Source organism: Anguilla anguilla, chromosome 2 (assembly GCF_013347855.1).
Source record: "Anguilla anguilla isolate fAngAng1 chromosome 2, fAngAng1.pri, whole genome shotgun sequence".
NCBI classification, from domain to species: Eukaryota; Metazoa; Chordata; class Actinopteri; order Anguilliformes; family Anguillidae; genus Anguilla; species Anguilla anguilla.
In genome coordinates, this window is record NC_049202.1 from 38,934,812 (window position 1) to 38,954,611 (window position 19,800).

A 19,800-nucleotide genomic window follows, 5' to 3' on the forward strand; every position below is an offset into this window, starting at 1 on the left:
CAGGGGACTTGTGGGTGAAATACGGGTACTTGTTGCCACAGCCTCAAAAAAAGGTTTTAAATCAAGCATGACAGGAGCGAGAGGGGGTGGGAATATCCTTGCCGTTTCATGATTGGCAGAGTACTCAGGCTGCTTGGCTTTCGCTATACGGTGCAGGTCAAATCGATGGCGTTTATGAGCATTCACATTGACCTCTGACCTTTCTGGGCTGTAATCCCACACGGCGCAGAGTAGAATGGTGGAATGGCGGGGTTGTGGGTTCATGTCCTGGGTGAGACGAATCCGCGAATGCTCCGGCTGGGTCATGTGACACAGTCCAGACGGTGCATAAAAACGCCAAGCAGCAGCCTGTGAATTATTGGCAATATGAAAAGCTCGCATTTTAATAACATGCAAACACGTGGGCTGACCTGCCACGAGGGATTTGGGTACAGTTTGTCTGTGAGGCACAGAATCTGGAGTATGAGTTAGGGATTGGTATGAATATGAATATTGAATATCTGCAGACACGGATACTGCCGTTTCTGTGGAACCACTTTTGCACTAAAGTTTTTTTTTTTTTTTTAATCGTTTTCTTGGTGCTGTTTAATGTCATTGTCGTATCCAGGTGAATTAGAATGAGAGAGGTTTGTTCTTCACACACACACACACACACAATATTAAATGAAGCCACAAGCTAGGGGCTCAGTAACTGTCTGAGGCTTTCAGAGAGCTTGCTGACGCAGAATGCACCAGGCCTGCCTTGCTGCCCTTTAAATGGCTGGCTGTGTAAATCCACTGCATTTGTTCTTCCATTCAGTAAGTCCCTCCTGTAACCTAATAATCCAGAACCTAAAATAAAAACAAATGTGAGAGGGTTTAATCGGCTTCCTTTGCAAATTGCTTCTGACCCGGCATGGCTAATTCTACCTTGTCGCTGCCCAGTTACTGTGGGGTTTTTATTGGGCTGTGAGGTTGGGCTTTAAATATTCCTCAGACTTACTTGTTTGTTTGAAAAGGTGGATAAGCGAATTCATCCTGCTCTGCAGATGAGATTGACATACACCTCACACACAAGCACCCACACATGTTCTCGCTCACACAGACACGCCCATCGATACACCCACACTATGCACAAGAACACACAAAACAGACACACACACACACACACACACACACACCAAACCGACGCACAAACGCACACGCACACAGACACACACACACACGCACACTTAACCACACTCTGCTATGGCCACTGTGGGGAGGGAACAATCAGAAGGAGACACACACTTTAACCAACTAGAGGGGGGTTGATGTTACCCTTTACACAGTACGCCAGTAATGTCTTAGCTATGTTGGCAGAATATTGTGCATTGACTGTAAACCTCTGTATCACTCCAGGCCAGATGCTTATTGATCCAGTGAACCTGGAGCGTCGAGGCATCCAGAAATACTATGTGTATGCCATGCATGGCAAACCAGTGAAGTACTGCTGTTGACATTTCCAAATCAATTTCAAGCACCCGCCGGATGCAATATTTGAAGGTTCGCTCATTGGAGCGCGATTTTCAAATAACTTGCTGGTGGCTGTCCCACTGACATTTTTCAGAGCTGAAAAAGGATGAATTGCAAAGTACACTTTTTCAGTGAAATCATCTTCCACCCCATTACAATGTCAGGCACAATTGTTAAACGTAATTATATCTCTATGGAAGACAGCCAGGCCGGGTTAGCAAAGTGAGGCGTTCTGTCATTTTTCAAATGAAAGATTTGTGTTAATTTCAGGTCAGACGAGGGTAACACTCCAGGAAAATAGCAGGTTAGGCCATAAGAGTTGAATAAAAAGGAAAGAAATAAAATGGGAATAATATATTTTAAAATGATGGTATCCCTCTAAAAAATAGGATGCTAATGTTAAAAAATGGTCTCTGCCTCTTGTTAATTGTACACAATGTGTAATTTTCTTATTTTCTTAAACATATTCTCTCACACCACACACTTCTTGTGATGGTGTTTCTCATATAATGTTGTTCATTAACATTAATGGCCTTTATGTTTTTGTTGCCTTTATTTTATGCAACTTAACAATCAACGTTGTATTTATTTCTTTATGACTGCCGTTACTGTTGTATTATTTACAATGCAAAATGAAAAAACATACAAACAGTTTCTCACCATTATTTTAGACTTATATTAAGCAAAATGGCATTCTACATTGAGTTGAATGGTCTGTTCATTTTATGGTAACATTCTTATTCTTACTGTGCGAATATCCGTGATACAGATGGGTGAGAAATTAAAGGAAAAGCCAACATAAAGTGCTGGGAAACCACGAGCCACCAGAACAATTGCAATGCACCTTGGCATAGATTCTGCAAGTCTCTGGAACTGTACTGGAGGAATGGAACACCATTCTTCCAAAAGATATTCCCTCATTGTGTTTTGATGATGGTGGTGGAAAGTGCAGTCTAACACATCGGTCCAAAATCTCCCATGGGTGTTCAACTGGGTTGAGATCTGGTGACTGCGAAGGGCATAGCATATGATTCACATAATTTTCATACTCATCAAACCATTGTATGACCCCTCGTGCCCTGTGGATGGACATATAGTCATCCTAGAAGAGACCATTCCCATCAGGATAGAAATGTTTCATCATAGGATACAGGTGATCACTCAGAATAACTTTGCATTGATTTTCAGAGACCACTCTAAGGGGACAAGTGGACCCAAACCATGCCAGGAAAATGCCCCCCACAACACAACAGAGCCACCAGACCCCCACACTGTAGGGTCAAGCGTTCAGGCCTGTACCATTCTCATGGTGTACACCACACATGCACTTGCCCACTTGTCGAGAATATGATGAAGGATGACTCATCTGGCCATATCACTTTATCCACATCTCTGTAGACCATTGCCTATGGTTTTTGCAACACTGAACTCTCAAATGTGCATTTGTCTTTGTAATGAGTGGTTAATGCACTGCAACCCAACTATAATATCCTTCTTTATGTAGTTGTCAATGGACTGTTCTTGCTGACACAGTCTGGTCTCATCCTGCATTGACATTCTCAGTCACCAGAGGAAGAGTTGTTCTTCTGTTTTTCCTTACATATTGCACTAATGCAAAAGCATCAGAGTCATCAAATGTGTGCTTCTAACCATAATTTCCAACCCTATTTACTAATGTCTTTCCCATAGATCTAAATGCGGATGTCACTTTGCACAGTCACTGTTCCTGTTCCTATTCTGACTGAAGCTCCTGCCATCCATGCCCCAATAATGAACACTCTTTCAAAATCACTTAGATCTTATCCTCTTGCGACCTTGATCCAAAATCAAGGTCAACTTCGCCTGCTCTATAGATGCCACAGGGCATGATAGGATGCTTAATTTTATCATGCAGTACCCCTGTATACAAGCATCAGCATATGCCATATTCAGGTTTCTTCTTTAATTTGTCACCTGTCTGTATGTGTACATGTTAATAATGAAATGAACACTCTCTCACATCGGAAAGGAGTATTTCATGCAATTTATACATTCTTACTCATCTTCCCTCCCTCCTCCCTTTCTTCACTGGAGTTTATTTTTGTAATGTTTCCCCACATTAAGATCCTCCTCAGCCTCACTCTGCTTTGTGATATCAACCAAAGAGGGCTGTTTTCTTCAGCAGCTGATGAACACTGCCTCAGCTGCTACACTGCAACACGTACTGAGATGGAGATCTGCCCCACTGATAAATAAATGAGTCCCCACCGTTGGAGCATTTCAAACTACCAGCTCCACTCCACAAAAGTGGTTTTCCGGAGCGTGACCTCAGTCTGTGCCCCCTCTTATGCTTCTGTGTCAAGTATCACACTGTTCTGATTTGCAATTCTGTTGCAGTAAGCCTGCTTCTCTGCTGCTGAGAGGCAGAGCCATAGGTCAATCTCTGTGGACAACGAAAGCAACGTTGCATGCTTATCTGTCCGACAATGGCATCCAGGCAAGTACAATGTGTGCTTTAACCGCTACACATGGGGCAGATACAGCAGACTCAAGATGTCAGGTGCAATTCTGTGTGCAATGTGTATGGAAGTGTGTTCTCACAGGTGGAATCATTCCCCGTTTGGAAACGTACTTTCTGCATTCCAAAGGTATTCAGATTTTGAATACCTTTGTGGGTGTGGCACACTGTAAAAAATAATCACATAAAAATGGTGCTAATGTTGCCACTGAAATACATTTAATGAAGGGAATCTGTAGAAATATTTGTATAAATCCTGTTGTTTTATGGAAGGAGTTATTCTGCTATTCTACATGCCGTTGACAGTATTCTTAATAAACAGTGAAATCCTGTATAGGCCTAAAAACATTTATTAAATTTAATTTTATTATTTCCTTTTATTTAACATTTATCAATTTCCGACTCTTACTACATAAAACGGTAGGCAACAAAAAGCAATAGGGTATAATCACCTTTCCAAAGTAAAGATAAAGACCAAGATAAAGATTTATGAATTCAGATTAATGGCAACATCAAATGACTGTTGAGATTACAACTGCCAGTGCTGGTGACAGTAAGATGCTTTATGCATGATTACACATGCTAGTTCACACTGTACCACACAATTTGCATTTTACATTCTCAATGTTCGTGTGCATGAAATAATTACATGACATGCTACAATAATTTCACTTCATTTTGGTGAGCAGATAAGCTAACAAAATGTGCCAATACTGTAGCTTTACTCGCATGGATTTTGTGAACCTCAGATCAATCTCTGTCTAATGTCACCTTCTTTTATTTAGGAGGTATATCATCCATATTTTAGTTCATTTTTAGAAACATTACATTTACAGACTACAAAATTCCATGCAAATAAGAATTTGATGGGAAAAAAATTTAATACTTGTTATTCATTTGTGTTGTCCAAAGTTTAAATTAAAATGGGAATCCAAATACATTTAAACTTACATTCCAATACATTTATTTGGCAGACGCTTTTATCCAAAGCAACATACAATAAGTGCATACTGAAGATCATTGGAACAACTACAAAACACATTAAGTCATGAACACATTAAGCCCAGTTCACACAGTAAACATTACTGTTTTTAAATCCTAATTCCACACTCCCAATTCCACAAAACCCAAATGTGGATGCCCTCAATAAACTAGCATACCCTATAGGTGGTTTGTCCCATGGGTATGTGAAGTGGAAGTACGTCTCCTGGCACAAGTGCTTCCCAAATGCTGGCTTTCTGATGTAATACATAGCTGTTAAACAAGGTGTGAAACTGCCTGGCTGCATCTACTTGCTGCCATTTATATACAGTGTATGAGCTTGCCTACTAAGTGACAATTCCAAATATAAAAAAATACTTATTTGAAAAGACATGAAAGCCAAAATCTCAAGCAGAGGAATCACAGGCACATAATGGATTGTGTCTGCTCTATTTCACTTGTGTGGCCCAAGTCATTGCTTCTAGGCATCATACAACTCATGCTAAATGTCAGGAACAGAAAGCTTGTGAATTAGAAAAAGTCCCAACAGTTTTATTTCATGTGAGAAACATAAAAATCAAAATATGTATGTCTACAAAGGTCAAGGCAATTACCTGTCTATTTATAACACAGCTGAGTGTGTCTTTGGACCAAAAGTACTGTATGTTCTGTAACTTATTCGCATACCAGAAATGTAACTTGTCATCTACCTGAGAAGTGTGGATTACAATACCTCCTGCTATAGAATTTATTTGTCAATCAAACTCTCAAGCATATAATTTGAAAACCCTGACTCACTCTTCCTTCACAGTTACGCTGTAATGACATCCAGAGCTCAAGATGAGTATGTGAATGCTGATGGTATTTATGCTCATACACACAGGACTTCACTTGAGCTCAAGCACTTGACATCCCAGAATGCCCCAACCACAGATGACAAGTTGAAACCTATAAGTGTACTAGATCAAAAAAGTCTTGGCAGCACTGCCCATGATGAGAGCTTTGCGCTCTCAATGTGGAGATGCATTTTTCTTTCATTTTTATATTTTGCATTCACCTTTCAGGCATAACTAATGCTCTTACCCAAAACAATGTATACAACATCTTAGCCTACATTTGTTTGGCTACAATTTATTCATACAGCTAGATATGTATTGAAGTTAAGCACTTTGCTCAAGGGTACAATGGCAGTGCCCACCTGTATCCTGTAACCTAAGCAAGCCGAGTTCCCTAACCATTACAGTACACTGCACCCCTCTGCCAAACAAACACCAGCATGCCCGGTGATGTGGTTGCAAAGCAAAAGGGCATTTTTTACCGACGACATGAGACGAATCACGCCACCGCGAAGGTGCTCTCTCTCCCACACTCTGCTGGAATAATTTATTGGCTTTCTCCATCAAACAGACATGAAAGACGGCCAGTCGAGGAAACCAGAGGTGCGCAATTAATCTGGTAGCCAACAAACAGAGAAAACAGGAAGCACCTGTGTGAAACCGTGACTGTGTGAAGACCAAAAATAGCGCAGCAATTTGATCAATTTCTTATATATATATATGCATATATATATATATATGTATATATATATATATATATATATATAGTTTTTTTTTTTGTGAAAACAGGCTCTACACCATTTTTTGTCTTTCTGCTGCTGAAGCAACCACAAAGGCATTTGTAAAGGTGAACCCATGTCAGCAAATAGCCTGAAACATGGCATGTACAAGTAACAAACAAATTGCCAGGACCTGGATCTGACATTCAAAAAGAACACTACAGGTAATGAATAAACAAGGAATACAAAGTACACTGAATTCAGGTACTTTCACAAAGGTGTGATTCCTGAGTTAATTAAGCAATTAAAATGCCAGCGTGAGCACAGTTGTGCATGAAAATGCTGGACAGGCTCAGTAGCCCTTTATTTCAGCTGTCATAGCCAGAAGAAATCTCAGAGACTTCTGAAAGAGGGGTGGTGTAGGGCAGGGCGATATGGCAGAAATTATGATATTTTTAATTTTATTGATGCTGTTTTGTTTTCCAATACAAATTACACTAAAAGTAAATTGAGATACTGTAACTGTAGAAAAATAGTCAAATTCACTATCTTTTATTAGGGAGATGAACACTGAACGGTGTGAAATATTGAATAACATTCAAAAATTGTATAGTCTAGTAAACATAAAAGAACCTTAACATGCAACCTGCAAAGGTTAGGTTACTAGATAAAATATTCATACCGGTGTACTTAAAATACCATTATTCCACCCAACCCTCGGGTCGTTATTGGCACCCATTGGACCGGAGCCTCAGTAGGATGCAAGACTGCTGAACCTGTTTCACAAGGAAGAGTCGCTAAGGTGCTGCTCGCATGGACGTCTGAAGAAAATAAATCTAAGGGAAACTCTGGTTGAAAGCGTATGCTCCTCAACCATGACGTCCGTGCATTGATTTGAGCTGCATGGCAAAACAGATGAGCAACTCTTTATCAGCTGACAGCAAATATCTATCACGGGTAGTGTAGGTTCGGATGCTTCAGAAAGAACCGTCTGTTAAGAACTTCATAGAGAGGGATGCCATGGCTAGTGTTTCCTTTATTTTGGCAGTTACCTGTACTTTCAGCCTATATGAATCACTCAGACAGAGCCTTACAGCCATCCTTTTGGGGCTGTGCTATGCAGCAATATTGACCAGGGCCCAAAAAGTGAGAGGTGCCCAGGGAAGTGTGAGGGAGTCTTGAACGGGTGAGGAAGAACATCAGATCCTGAATTCACATTTCACATACTACACAAAAAAGGAAGCAAACAAACAATCCATACAAGCTGGACTGCAGTAGAATTTGTGCTCATGCCCTTCCTTTGTTATCCTTCCCTTAAGATTCTGTGACTTAACACCAGCTGGCTAGCACCGATGCGCCAATTTGTTAAACAGCTACCTCTTCATTCATATTTACACTTGTTTCTTAAGTGCTGTGTGTTTTTGTGTGTAATTGAATGCATTTGATTACATTAAGAGTATTAAATGGGTCCTGGTGATGGAAACATAGTCTAAAAACACAAATGAATCAATTAAGGTAAGCGGTGAGTAATAGAAGAGAAACAGAATATAGCTCAGCTCTATTATCTTAATAGGTGCTGAGCACAAATACAGATTGGGGCCATCTTTACTGCACTAATAAGATAAATATGGCTGCCATTGACAACAAAGGGCAGCTAGCAACCTAGCCGCACTTCCCTGTTCAGTCCTGCCCTGAACACATAGGTGGGTGACTCAGTAAAGAGAATCATAGTAAGACAGAAGACAGCCTTTCAGGATCAGCCTTAATTCTGAGCAAGCTTAGCAAGTGAAGGCCAGAGCAATCATCAAACAAATCAATATACTTTCCATAATTATTCTGTGACAAAGCACACATATGAATTCCCATTCAAGGAAACACGCAAACTTACACATGATAGCACTCTCTCTCTGGCACGAAACATGCACGCACACACACAGACACACGCACACACACACACACACACACGCACACACACAGACACACACACACACACACACACACACACAAGGTCAGACACGCAATTGGGTCAAAATATCCCTCAGTCTAGCAGTGCTAGATTTAGCCTAGTTATACACAGATATTTCAATTGCCACCTCAGATGGCACTTTGGAAAAAAGTAAGCATTTGCTTCCAGCTGAAGTACTGCCTATTGTTCTGTAACAAAATGGCTGTTACGAAATGAAGCCCATAAATCTCGTGAGGCTTCTGGACCTGTGCTACTGACACCCCTGAGAGAAGCTGTGCTGTCAAAGGTAGTAGCCAAAGATGCATCCACAGCTTGGGGATATGAAACTCCTAAAGCACCTACTAGAGTTGAATATGTGGTATGCAGTATGATCTGTGCTTTTTTGTGTGCAATACTGCTTCTGTCTATGGTATATAAAAAAAAACACTTGTGCAGGCCGATTTGCAAACTAATCGAGCCTTTTTATTTTCCTGTCAATGAAAAACAAACTACACTCTGCTAGAGTCTCATACAGTGTCGTCTGTTTTTTATGCTTCATCTTGTTTTTTTTATTGACAGGGGCTTTATTAGTCTGCAAATAGAGCTAAACAATTATGCAAATGTGGCTGAATATTGAGAACCAGTGATATAGGACTCCTGTTCAATATGTGTGCGTGCACTTCATGCGTGCACATAAGTGTGTGTGTGTGTGTGTGTGTGCGTGTGCATTAATTGCCTGTGTGTGAGGCGGTGTGTGCATGTGTGTTAATATTTGTCTAAATGTGTTTCTTTATCATCAACTTCTGCAAGAGGCTGTAAAATCAGAAAGGTTTACCCCTGTCCCTCAACAGCTCCTGTACTCTCTGAGCTGCAGCACACCTTTAAAGAGGACACCTCCTCCTCCATGTGATCTTGACTTATTTTCTATCTGGATTTGAGTGATGAATGCCCAAAATGTGGAGCACACTTGACGAGAGAGTAAATTAAAAGGTAGGATCACCAAGGCAGGATTCAACCTCCCACTCATTGCAGGTCACTATTTAAACCATATTTGATACAAAGATTTGGAGGGCTCAGACCAGCACGGCACAGCTATCAAGCCACAAGTGTATCTCCAGTGCCATCGCACGCCACTGTGGATAGAGCACTCATTAGAACGATCATCATTACGATCATTATCACAGTGCTGATTACCGCGACATCAGTGACAGACAATATTTCATATTCTGTGACTGCTGCACTCGAGCCAACAGTGATATGACAGAATTGCACTGAATAAATATCTAAGAACACTTATACGTTTTAAATATGCAAGCATAATTTGTTGAACTGTATTTTCCCCACATGAATAAACAAGGCTAGGCAAGCCTAATTCAGCCAGACCCTGGATACAGTCAGATATGTCAGAAACTGGAACAAAAACATGAAAAGAGTAGTTGTAGATTCAATTTCCCAAGATTGGCCAGTCATAACATTGGTAGATATTCCTGCTAGGGTTAAATATCCTAAAAATCATAAACTGAGAGAGGAAAAATTAAGGAGGCCAAAACAAGAAAATGGTAGCCTTTGGTACTCAAAAGTGCAATTGTTTGAGTACATAACACTTGGATCTTGTATTCTGCCTCCCACAGAATACATATACCAGTCATAAAAGTTTAGTCCTATTTCTGCATTTGTTTACAGCAGGAAAGTCAAAATTAGCAAAACCGTAGACAATTTGTGTAGTCCATTATATCACTTGTCTGCTACAAATCTCGGCAAAATAAGAGGATCCCTACATTGTCAAGATCATATGATCTCTTACGTAGGCATATAATCATCGGAGCAATGACTTTAAGTTCCTTTAATAATTGTAACTGATTTTTGATAGCACTTAATAGCTGCACAATGCGTTAGGAAGCCATCTATATTAATACAAATTCAGTTTCTTTTATAACGTCTATGTTTCCAGATGTAAATCCTGAATTCTGGCATATTATTCCACTCAGATAATGTTAGAGCAGTGGTAACCAACCCAGTTCCTGGAAATCTACCAGGAAAGGTTTTCCTTTCAACCCTAATTTAGCACACTTGGCTCTACTAATTAGCAGCTGAATAAGACCTCTATCTGCTGAATGAGGCATGCTTTGTTAGGGTTGGAGTGAAAACCTACAGGACAGTAGATATCTAGGAACAGGAGGATTGGTTACCACTGTATTACGGGAGCATACATGATGATTAGAATTTCATTAAGCTAACTGAACTATAAACAGGGTTGACAAAATTGCACGTGACCCAACCCCTTAATAATTGCCATTATACACTGCAACAATAGGCAGGAATGCATAGCCAAACAACTGTAGAGGCAGCTCAAAACATCATGACAACCCAAATTGCAACCAATATTTGTGCACCTCTCAACTAGAGGTCTCACCTGGGCCATGCTAATAACCATGACAATCATATAATTTTTCAGAACAATTGAAAACCCATGATCACTCTCACAGACAAGCAAACTAGCTAGGTAACAAGCGAAGTAGCCATTGAGCTATAATATAAAAACTAAGTTAGTCAGCTATAGCAATCTAGCAAATATTTTTAACTGCCCCAGAGTGTACCATTTAAGTAAAACATGGCTTAGGCGAGCAGTGTATTTTTGAAACCTAGGATTTTTAAAGGCAACATTAATGTAATAAATATTATTTCATACCCTATGTGAATGTTATTTTGATTGTGATTTTGTGATGTATGTTTTACGTGTAAAAAAAAATAGCTACAATAGCTAGGTATGTTGCAGTTAAAACAGATAAAATAATCTTTTAAAACTTAACTGTGTCATAATGAACAATTGGTAATTGACAGCCAGTCATTCATCAATAGGTTATCATATTGATAGATATCTATGGTAAATTGCTAGCTAAGCATTTCAACTGACAAGAAAATCATATCAGTAGAGGTTTAGCAAGCTAACTAGCCACTAAAGTCAGATAAAAAGGGCTTCTCGCACAAGTGGTAAAGGTAACGATGGGTAGCTGGTGATAATTGTTGGATGGTTAGCTATCGCTAGCTACCTATCGAAAGTAGGCTCAGTTATTAAACAATTTTGAAAAAAACAATACATCCTCAATAGATCTTCTCACAAAACTTTTAATTCAAGACCACACTTTTGCCAACATGTTTGAAAACACTAAATATAAATACTTATTTAATACAATTATAAAGATGCATTCATTTGCAAATTCAAATGATTAATTTCACAGTACTTATCAGAATAATTACTGTGGAGCCATGAGTGAGTTCTACTGTGTGAGGGAACTATGGGAAGTTTGAGAGCTATGACAATCTACAGCTGGAAGAATTGGAGAAATGAAATGCAAACCACCATTTTAATCATGTGATAAGCCATATATTTACAAGGTTGGCAAACACAAAAATCGCAACAACAAAAAAAAACGTCTCCACATATAGTGCAATTTGCATAATGAAGTGTCACAAGGAAAACCTGTGTTTCCAACTGACGAGCAATCAATGGCAATCAATTTCATTCATTCTCCTTACTCATATTCAAATAACATATTTGGTAATGATAACCTATGGCAAGGCAAAGACTGATATTATTTGTTGGATGTTTATAGCGCAGTTGTTACAGTAATTTACTGTGATTGCTGTATATTTTTTTCTTTTTTTAGGGGGGGGGGCTTTCTCTATGTACTTTTCAAGATTTCTCACTGATACTATTGCTTTTCATTTGCTGTGTCTGTACATTACAGTTGTATCTGTGTATCCATTTTGTATTTGAGTGTATAAAAAGTCATCTGTAAAGTTTGCCTTATGATCGGGCAGAAAACATATAGCATTTTGATGGTAGCATTTTCTTTTTATTGCACCGGAATGGAATTTGTGCACGGTAGACTTTTTTTATATGACGATGTGTGTTATTTTGATGGAAATATTTCATTTTCAGAAGTGTTGACATGCAAAATATCTGTACAAGAGATATGTGAAGCTTTGCAAATCAAGTAAGCATCATTTAGTTTTGTGTTATTACTTTTTCAAACACAGCATACTGTTTAAACCCTGAGGAAAGCTAGATTCATGTATTTAGGGCTACCTAAAACATAAAGATAATGAAGCAAACCAAAAGCACACTGCATGTAACATTATTTTGGTTTCACAGAGAGCTACTCAGCCTAAAGATAATTAAGTCTGTTAACAGGAAATGACATTCCTACCTTGATTTTTGATTGTTATGCCGATTTACCTAGTGAGATAGAACAAATTAGCTAAATGAAGTAGGGTCTTACTGTTGTAAGCCTACATAATGACATAATATTATAACAATATAGGATGCAAAAAGAAGAAAGAATCACATTCTGCTGTGCCTTGAAGTGTGTATTTCATATGCTTTATATTTCGTATATGAGTTTGTATTTTTATATGTTGCCGAGCCAAGGATTTACCAGATTTATATTACAATAAGTATTACAGCAGAGCAAGTGACCAGGTCCCCAAAGCATATTTTGTGCATTGTGAAGCAGGTTACCAAACCGCACATGTATATTTGTGTAACTGCTCCTGTCATAAAATAACCCTGGCTATACACTAGCATTAAAAATTTAGGAATCTCTGATAAATGTTTATACTTTTAAAAGAAATTGATCATTTTATTTTTAAAAATACAGCCCAGCCAAGACATTGATAATGTTACAAATTACTATTACTGTTAAATAACTTAAATAACTTAAATAACTATTTTTTAATTCTTTACATATCATTGCAAAGCCCCATTTTCAGCAGCCATTACTCCAGTGTACTGACAGCACATTGTGTTACCTCATCCTTAAGTATTCATGCTAATGTGTTGGTACTAGAGAAAGCACTCCCATTATATTAAGTGCAGCAGAAAATAATCGTGCTGTTTAATTAAGCTAAAAAATATCTTTCTTTCAGTTGCTACAGTATCTAGTACACTGGCAGTGAATTTTGATTTTAAAAATGGCCAAAAAGAACGAGCTTTCTCTAGAAACTCATCAATCTTCACCTTCAGTGCACCTTGGCATAGATTCTGCAAGTCTCTGGAACTCAACTGGATTGAATGCCATTCTTCCAAAAGATATTCCGTCATTTGGTGTTTTGATGATGGTGGTGGACAACGCTGTCTAACACATCAGGCCAAAATCTCCGATAGGTGTTCAATTGGGTTGAGATCTGGTGACGGCAAAGGCCATTATGATTCGCATCATTTTTATACTCATCAAACCATTCAGTGACCCATCGTGCCCTGTGGATGGAAAATGTCATCCTGGAATATATAACCTCAAAACAGTACACTTTTGATAAGATTATAGAACTAAAGTACAGCATACAGCAACTTAAGTCCAGCTTTGAGTATTCTTTTGTATACGTTTTCCAAAATACATGATAATACCATGTAAAATACACTGTGAAAATGAACTTAAGAAAATGTGGAGATACAATCAAAATAGTACACTTACAGTAATAAGTATACTAAAGTATAGCTTAAGTTTAGTACAAGTTTCAGCATACTTGATTACTAATATATACAGCAGAGACTGCAATTTGAGTGTCTGAAAGAAAGTGTTGCTTGTGTTTTACATTGCCATATAAATAAAAAGCTGAATGGAAATTGCCCCAAAAATTTATGTGAAGGTCTTCCTGTGGTTAGGGCAAAAGAAACCACACTTTATGCTTAATTACTGAAAGAAGCCTTTCATTGGAAATTTCAAGTAAATTTCAAGATTGCAATTTACTAACTAATCAGGCTAAAGTGCAACAGATAATTATAATATTTATGTCTTCCAGACACTCAGCAGCTTGAGAAAATCTGAAAAACAAATCAACTGATGAGCAATGACTTTAGAGAACGTCTTTTATATTGCAAAGGCATGTCCCATTGTTTGAATCTTTTTAGGTAAAATACAGTCGCACTTTAGATTGTTTCACGTTTGCCATTTTGACTGAGTTTAACGTTAGCGAGCTTGCTAACTGTACGAGCTGTCATTGACTTAGTCAACAGAGTGAATGTAACTAATATTAGAGAAGACGGTACCGAAATGAAGCACTGAAATCTGCATTGCAATTCAGTCGTATGGGTACCGATGCCATACCTATTTTACAGTGGGTACTTATTTTGTTGCAAACATACAAGAATTTGTATATTTTGTAAAATTAACTTGACAAGTATAAACATATCCAGTAAGTGTAAGTTTCCATCAGCTGTTCAGAACATTCATTTAAATGTCTTCTTCCATGATGCAATTCTTAGTTGACACTTTCAAGTAACTCCTAAAATGACCTCTCTTCAGATGGTAAGATGAAAAAACAAAGGGCTAAGGTACATGAAATAATTTCGGAAACATTGGGTAGCATTGCTTTGGAATACAGCTTGTTTAATTTGTGCAAGCAAAGGTACCAATATTGTTTCATGTAACTTGGCATAATTTTGATACTTATTAATTACAATACAAAGTTTTGGATTGACAGTTTTTGGATTTTTTCAACATAACCGCCATTTTGTTGTCAATGGAGCTGCTGTCCACAAGAAATCATTGTGCTTCCACGCCGTCCATCATTGACTTGAATGAGTTCCACCAAAGCCAATGGAGCTAGCATATGTGAATTGTGTGCAAGGCATTAACCCAAAATAAATTTTCTGTTGACAAGTACTCTTCCTCTGCTGTTTAGAGGCTCCCTCAAAACCCCCAACAAAGGACAGGCATTGTTTACCTTGAATATGCCAGGGGGTGACTAACCGACAAGACTTGGTGCAGAAAGGCCGTCAGCAACAGGGGAGGTCCTTTGAGGTCACAAAGGGCCTTATGGGTTATCTGTGGACAAGGGCAGCACACTGCACATAGACGAAGCTCATGGCGCCTGTTCTCCAATGGCTCTCGTGTTTCTCTGCTTGCAGTGTAAATAAACAGGCCCGATTCTCAAATCTCTCCCCTGAACCTGAGGATGCGCGCAACCTTTTTTCCCACCGCGATGAATAATGTCACACTCCTGTGCCCAGGCAGCTGCAAATGAGAGGCTCTCAGTCCCAGATAAGTTTTTAACCAGCTGCATCATCCAATGGCTGCCTCCAACTGCAGTTCATCTTCCGTCCCCGGTGCACACACCCCTTCGGAAGCCCAGAGCCCTTTTAAACAGATTGAGCAGCCGTGCCATCGACGCGCTAAGCTGTTTGACCACATCTAAGTCTGTTAAACCCTTCCCAAAGCTTCCAGTGATGGGAAAGGCCGGACCCAAACAGGTTGGAGAACAGATGAGGACTGGAAGACCATGGTATTTCCTCTACGGAGAGAGCCGTGGAGGTGCAGGCCGGTCGGAGAGTTACCCAGATCGCGGCCTCCAGGATGAACTGGAGTTGGCCGTGCTGATGCGCCTGCCCTCAGATTTCGAGTCTTCTTGTAGAGAGTAACAGGAAGGATGGGGAAGCTTGAGATAAAGAGGGAGAGGGACCCGCAGAGGGGGCCTTCTGGCCAGCGCTGCTCTCTGACAGTCCTGCGGGGAGCTGACAGGATAACGATCACCTGGCAGGTCTCTGACACTGCGATAACAGGTGGGGGGCGGGGCGCAGGTAATTATTCAAGCGCAGTCAACAGCAGCCTGCTTAGCACAGCTACTCGCGGGCACAGAGAACACGAGTGAGACATATAGGAGCATAGTGGCAGACGAACAGAAACAATGATGTGTCAAAGTGCCAGAAAGAAAATGTAAATGCCAAAGATTTTCTGACAGAAAAATACACCCACCACTACTCACCTCAATTTAATATTACAGAGCAGCAGACTGACAGAGAAACTACTATTAAAACACCAGAAAGGAAACCGATAACTCAAAGTCTGCAGATAGACTTATATAGTGCTGGCCCCTGCTGATGGCTTATTTGTCCCAGAAGAGGGTCAGCCTAGTCGATATGGAAGTCTTACCTCCATTACCAAGGCTGTAAGAGTATTGCAAGCTCATGGATTTCGTTTTGAAGGAAATGGGTAGTGAACTGGTAGAAAACTAGTATGCACGTTCTCTTTCATGGACATGTAACTCTATTGGCAGGGAAAAAGAAGAAACTGCATTTAGCCTGAGAGACACCTGCACCCCTCACACCTCCATTTCTAAAACAAGTACTCAACACCTGTGAGGTGATTCAAATAATACCACCTTCCCATTGTCCCCCGCCCTCTCTATCTTTCTCTCTCTCCTTCCCTTTCTCTCTCTCACACACAATTCATTTATTAATTCATTTCAGCCTCTGTAATTAAAACGTGTAAAATGTTTAAAGTGAAAATGTCAACAGAAAATGCCATATTTATCGCTGTCATTCACTGAATCAAACCAGTCAATATTTGATTTTTCATGATATAATTTGTCAATAAGGCATTAGCTTAAGGCAGTATGTTTCTTCTTTCAGCTCACACTTTTTGGTTGTGCCTGGCTGCCCTTTGGGGTGCATCTGGGCAGATTTGAGCCCCCCCCTTATTCGGTCACTGCTCTGATCTCCCACCTTACGCCTCTATCGACATACAAAACGGGAAGCCCCTGCTCCTATATATTTAGTGTGCACTATCCTCAATGTGTGCACTATCCTCAACACCAAACAGACAGTTTCCACAGACATGCCTCACTGTTGGTTAACCAGTTGCTGCCTGTGAATTCTTCACATTTGCGAAGATCTTCATGATGTGATCTTCATTTGTGTCCTGTGTGTGTGTGTGAGTGTGTGCATGTGCACGTGCTCTGGAGTTTGTGTGGCTGTAAGTGAATGTGCATCCACTGATCTGTGTGTGTCTGTTTGCTCCTGAATGAGGGTGTGAGTGGGGCATGCATGTGATTGCTGTATGTGCAAATGTTTATTTGTGTGCGAGACGGTGTGCTGATCTCCTGTCACACTCGGTGAGGCAGTTCTTTTCTGTTTCCTGCAACCGAGGAGAACACGTTTATTTTTATCCGTTCTGTCAAAGAGGGAGAGAAGGAAAGCAGGAAAAAACACTGTGCCGAAACAAGTTCTCTCACTTCCTCTCCAGGGCTCGGCACCCATTCGACAGAGGCTCCCTCAATTGTCCTGCACTACTCTCAGTCACCTCGACATCAGCGGCTACCACAGGCAGGAAGAGGCTGCCATCAAACCGGACATCATAACCACTGCTTCTCAGAAACCTTCAGCAAGGGGGAGATCTGTTTATCGAATATGTCCCTATAATGGAGTGGAGATGACAGCTTGACCTCACGTCTCAGGCAATGTTTGGATGTTTTTGTTGCCTTTGTTATATTTCCCTTGTTCACAGCTCAAGACGGGACTTGCTCAAAGCAGCGCAGTACATGTAGAGAGATTGTGTTTTACAGAATCCCCTTTGCGTACCTAATAAAGAACCGATGCTACCTGTGGATGCACTTTGACTATCAACAGCATCCCACACACTATGAAAGAGTGCGGGTACACAAAGGTGACCCACGTGCGGCGCACAGAAATGAGAAGGTAATTGCCATCTTAAATTCAGCAAATCACACTGCAGAAGGTGAGACTTTCAGAAAATAAATTACAGAGAGAGACCTGCGAATGCGCCTTGCAGGATGACTGAAATGCAGAGAAACTCAATCTCGAGGCAAATTGCCTCAATCATGCCAAATTTTCCTGTCTCACATGACATTTTTCAACTGGGCAATAACTACACCTGCCAACAGCTCTGTTGCTGTCTCTTTCTATATTCCCAGTGAGGGCTAAGGAAACCAGCCAGACATAAAACGGAAGAGATGGAGGGACTCACGGGTTTGAAGTCACGATGGCTGCACTCCTGTCCACGGTAACGGCAGTAGAGCATCATCTCCTTGAGGTCGTGGCCTACGCGCTCCGTGAACTCCTTCATGCTGAAGGGCTTGGGCTTGTAGCCGGTGAAGTTGGCCCGCTCCTCCAGGAACTCCAGCACCTCGGGCTCGGCCAGGTGGGGGTCCTGGATGCGCAGGTGCACGTCCAGCAGGGCCAGCAGCTCGCCGGCGTGGTAGAGGTCATTGCGGGTGAGCTTGGTGAAGCGGTAGGGGTTGAGGTTGCAAACGGTGACCACGGGGAAGACCAGACTGTTGGAGACCACAGCGTCCACGCGGGTGACGTGCGGGTATGAGAAGAAGTAGGCCAGGCGCTCGGCGCTCTCCAGGGCCAGGACGCCCAGCGACACCAGGAAGGTGGCGGCCCACAGCAGGCGGCGCAGGGTGAGCGGGCCGTAGACGAAGATGAAGCGCAGGCCGTGCAGCGTGGTGTGGTGGGCGAAGACGTACCAGGAAGAGGGCTGGAGGCTGCCCTCGCTGACCTCGCTCCCGCAGCTCTCCTTCAGGTCCTTCATGGTCGCCCACCCCCCACCCCCGACTCGAGCCTCGCGGAGCCTTGCGCCGCGAAGCGCCGTCCTGCGGGAGACACAAGACGGAGAGTCGGCAAGGGAACAAATGTTTGTAGGTCTGACCCCACCCTCCGCCCCCACCCTCTGACATCCTCATTCTGTGCTGACATCACGCTCAAAGTTCCAAAGACAGAGGTTCAGAAGGTTAAGGCGAAAAGAAACCCCACCCATCATCACCACCCGAGGGCCCCCCTGTCTTCTCACCCAGTCTCTTGGTCACCCACTCCTCTCCCTCTCTTTCTCCCAAGCTCTTCAGGACAAATTAAAAGGAAGACAGTGGGCACAACTTGAGTAAAGAGGGATGAAAATGCCAAGGTGAGTCCAGCATATGAAAAAAGAGAGAGAGAAAGAGACACAGAGAGAAACAGCAATCAAAAATTCTTCTGTTTCTAACCCACTTGCCCCTGAGCCCTTCAACGCAACACACACACACACAAACACAGTCGTGAGCACACACACAAACACAAACTCACACTGCTCTCTTGTTGTCTCTGTGTCCCCAATGTCAAGTCTGAGCACCTCTCCTTCAGCCTAGGAAGTTGACATCCAGCCCGCGTGGACGTTTGCGAGTGGGAATGTGTGCAAGTGAGTGTTAGCGCATGTGAGGAAGGGAAGGGGGGGCTCTGGGGTGGGATGGGGTTGTGGGGGGGGGGTCGGTGATCAGTGCTGCCGGTTAGTTGCGCATGCCGATCCCAGCTCCTCCCGTTCCTTCTCGGCCAGCCGCCGTCTCTCTCTCCCTCTCCTTCCCGGCACATCCACGGAAACAGTGAACGAAAGCAGAACTGGGAGAGAGAGCAGGCACACACTCTCTCGTGCTGACGGGGAGGGGGGAGAGTAGAGGGAGGGAGAGCGAGAGACGGAGCGCGGGAGCGTGCGCACACACACACATGCATGCTACATATGCACACACACATACACACTGTTGTCTGCTCAGGAGTCC

At 41.6% G+C, this 19,800-nt stretch overlaps 1 protein-coding gene across 2 annotated transcripts in view; it reads right to left on the reverse strand.

Annotated features, from left to right (window-relative positions):
• Positions 1 to 19,512, reverse strand: part of LOC118221040 (acid-sensing ion channel 2-like) — a 363,912-nt gene extending 344,400 nt beyond the window's left edge. Inside the window, exons 1-3 of one of the 2 annotated variants that reach the window (XM_035405640.1) lie at positions 19,334 to 19,512; positions 19,065 to 19,110; positions 18,237 to 18,867 (exon numbers count right to left, since the gene is read on the reverse strand). In XM_035405640.1, the coding sequence (XP_035261531.1) occupies positions 18,237 to 18,806 (570 nt within the window). In that variant the 5' untranslated portion in view covers positions 18,807 to 18,867; positions 19,065 to 19,110; positions 19,334 to 19,512. The remainder of the gene's footprint in view (positions 1 to 18,236; positions 18,868 to 19,064; positions 19,111 to 19,333) is intronic. The other variant, XM_035405639.1, reaches the window with a different exon arrangement.
• Positions 19,513 to 19,800: the final 288 nt, after the last annotated feature.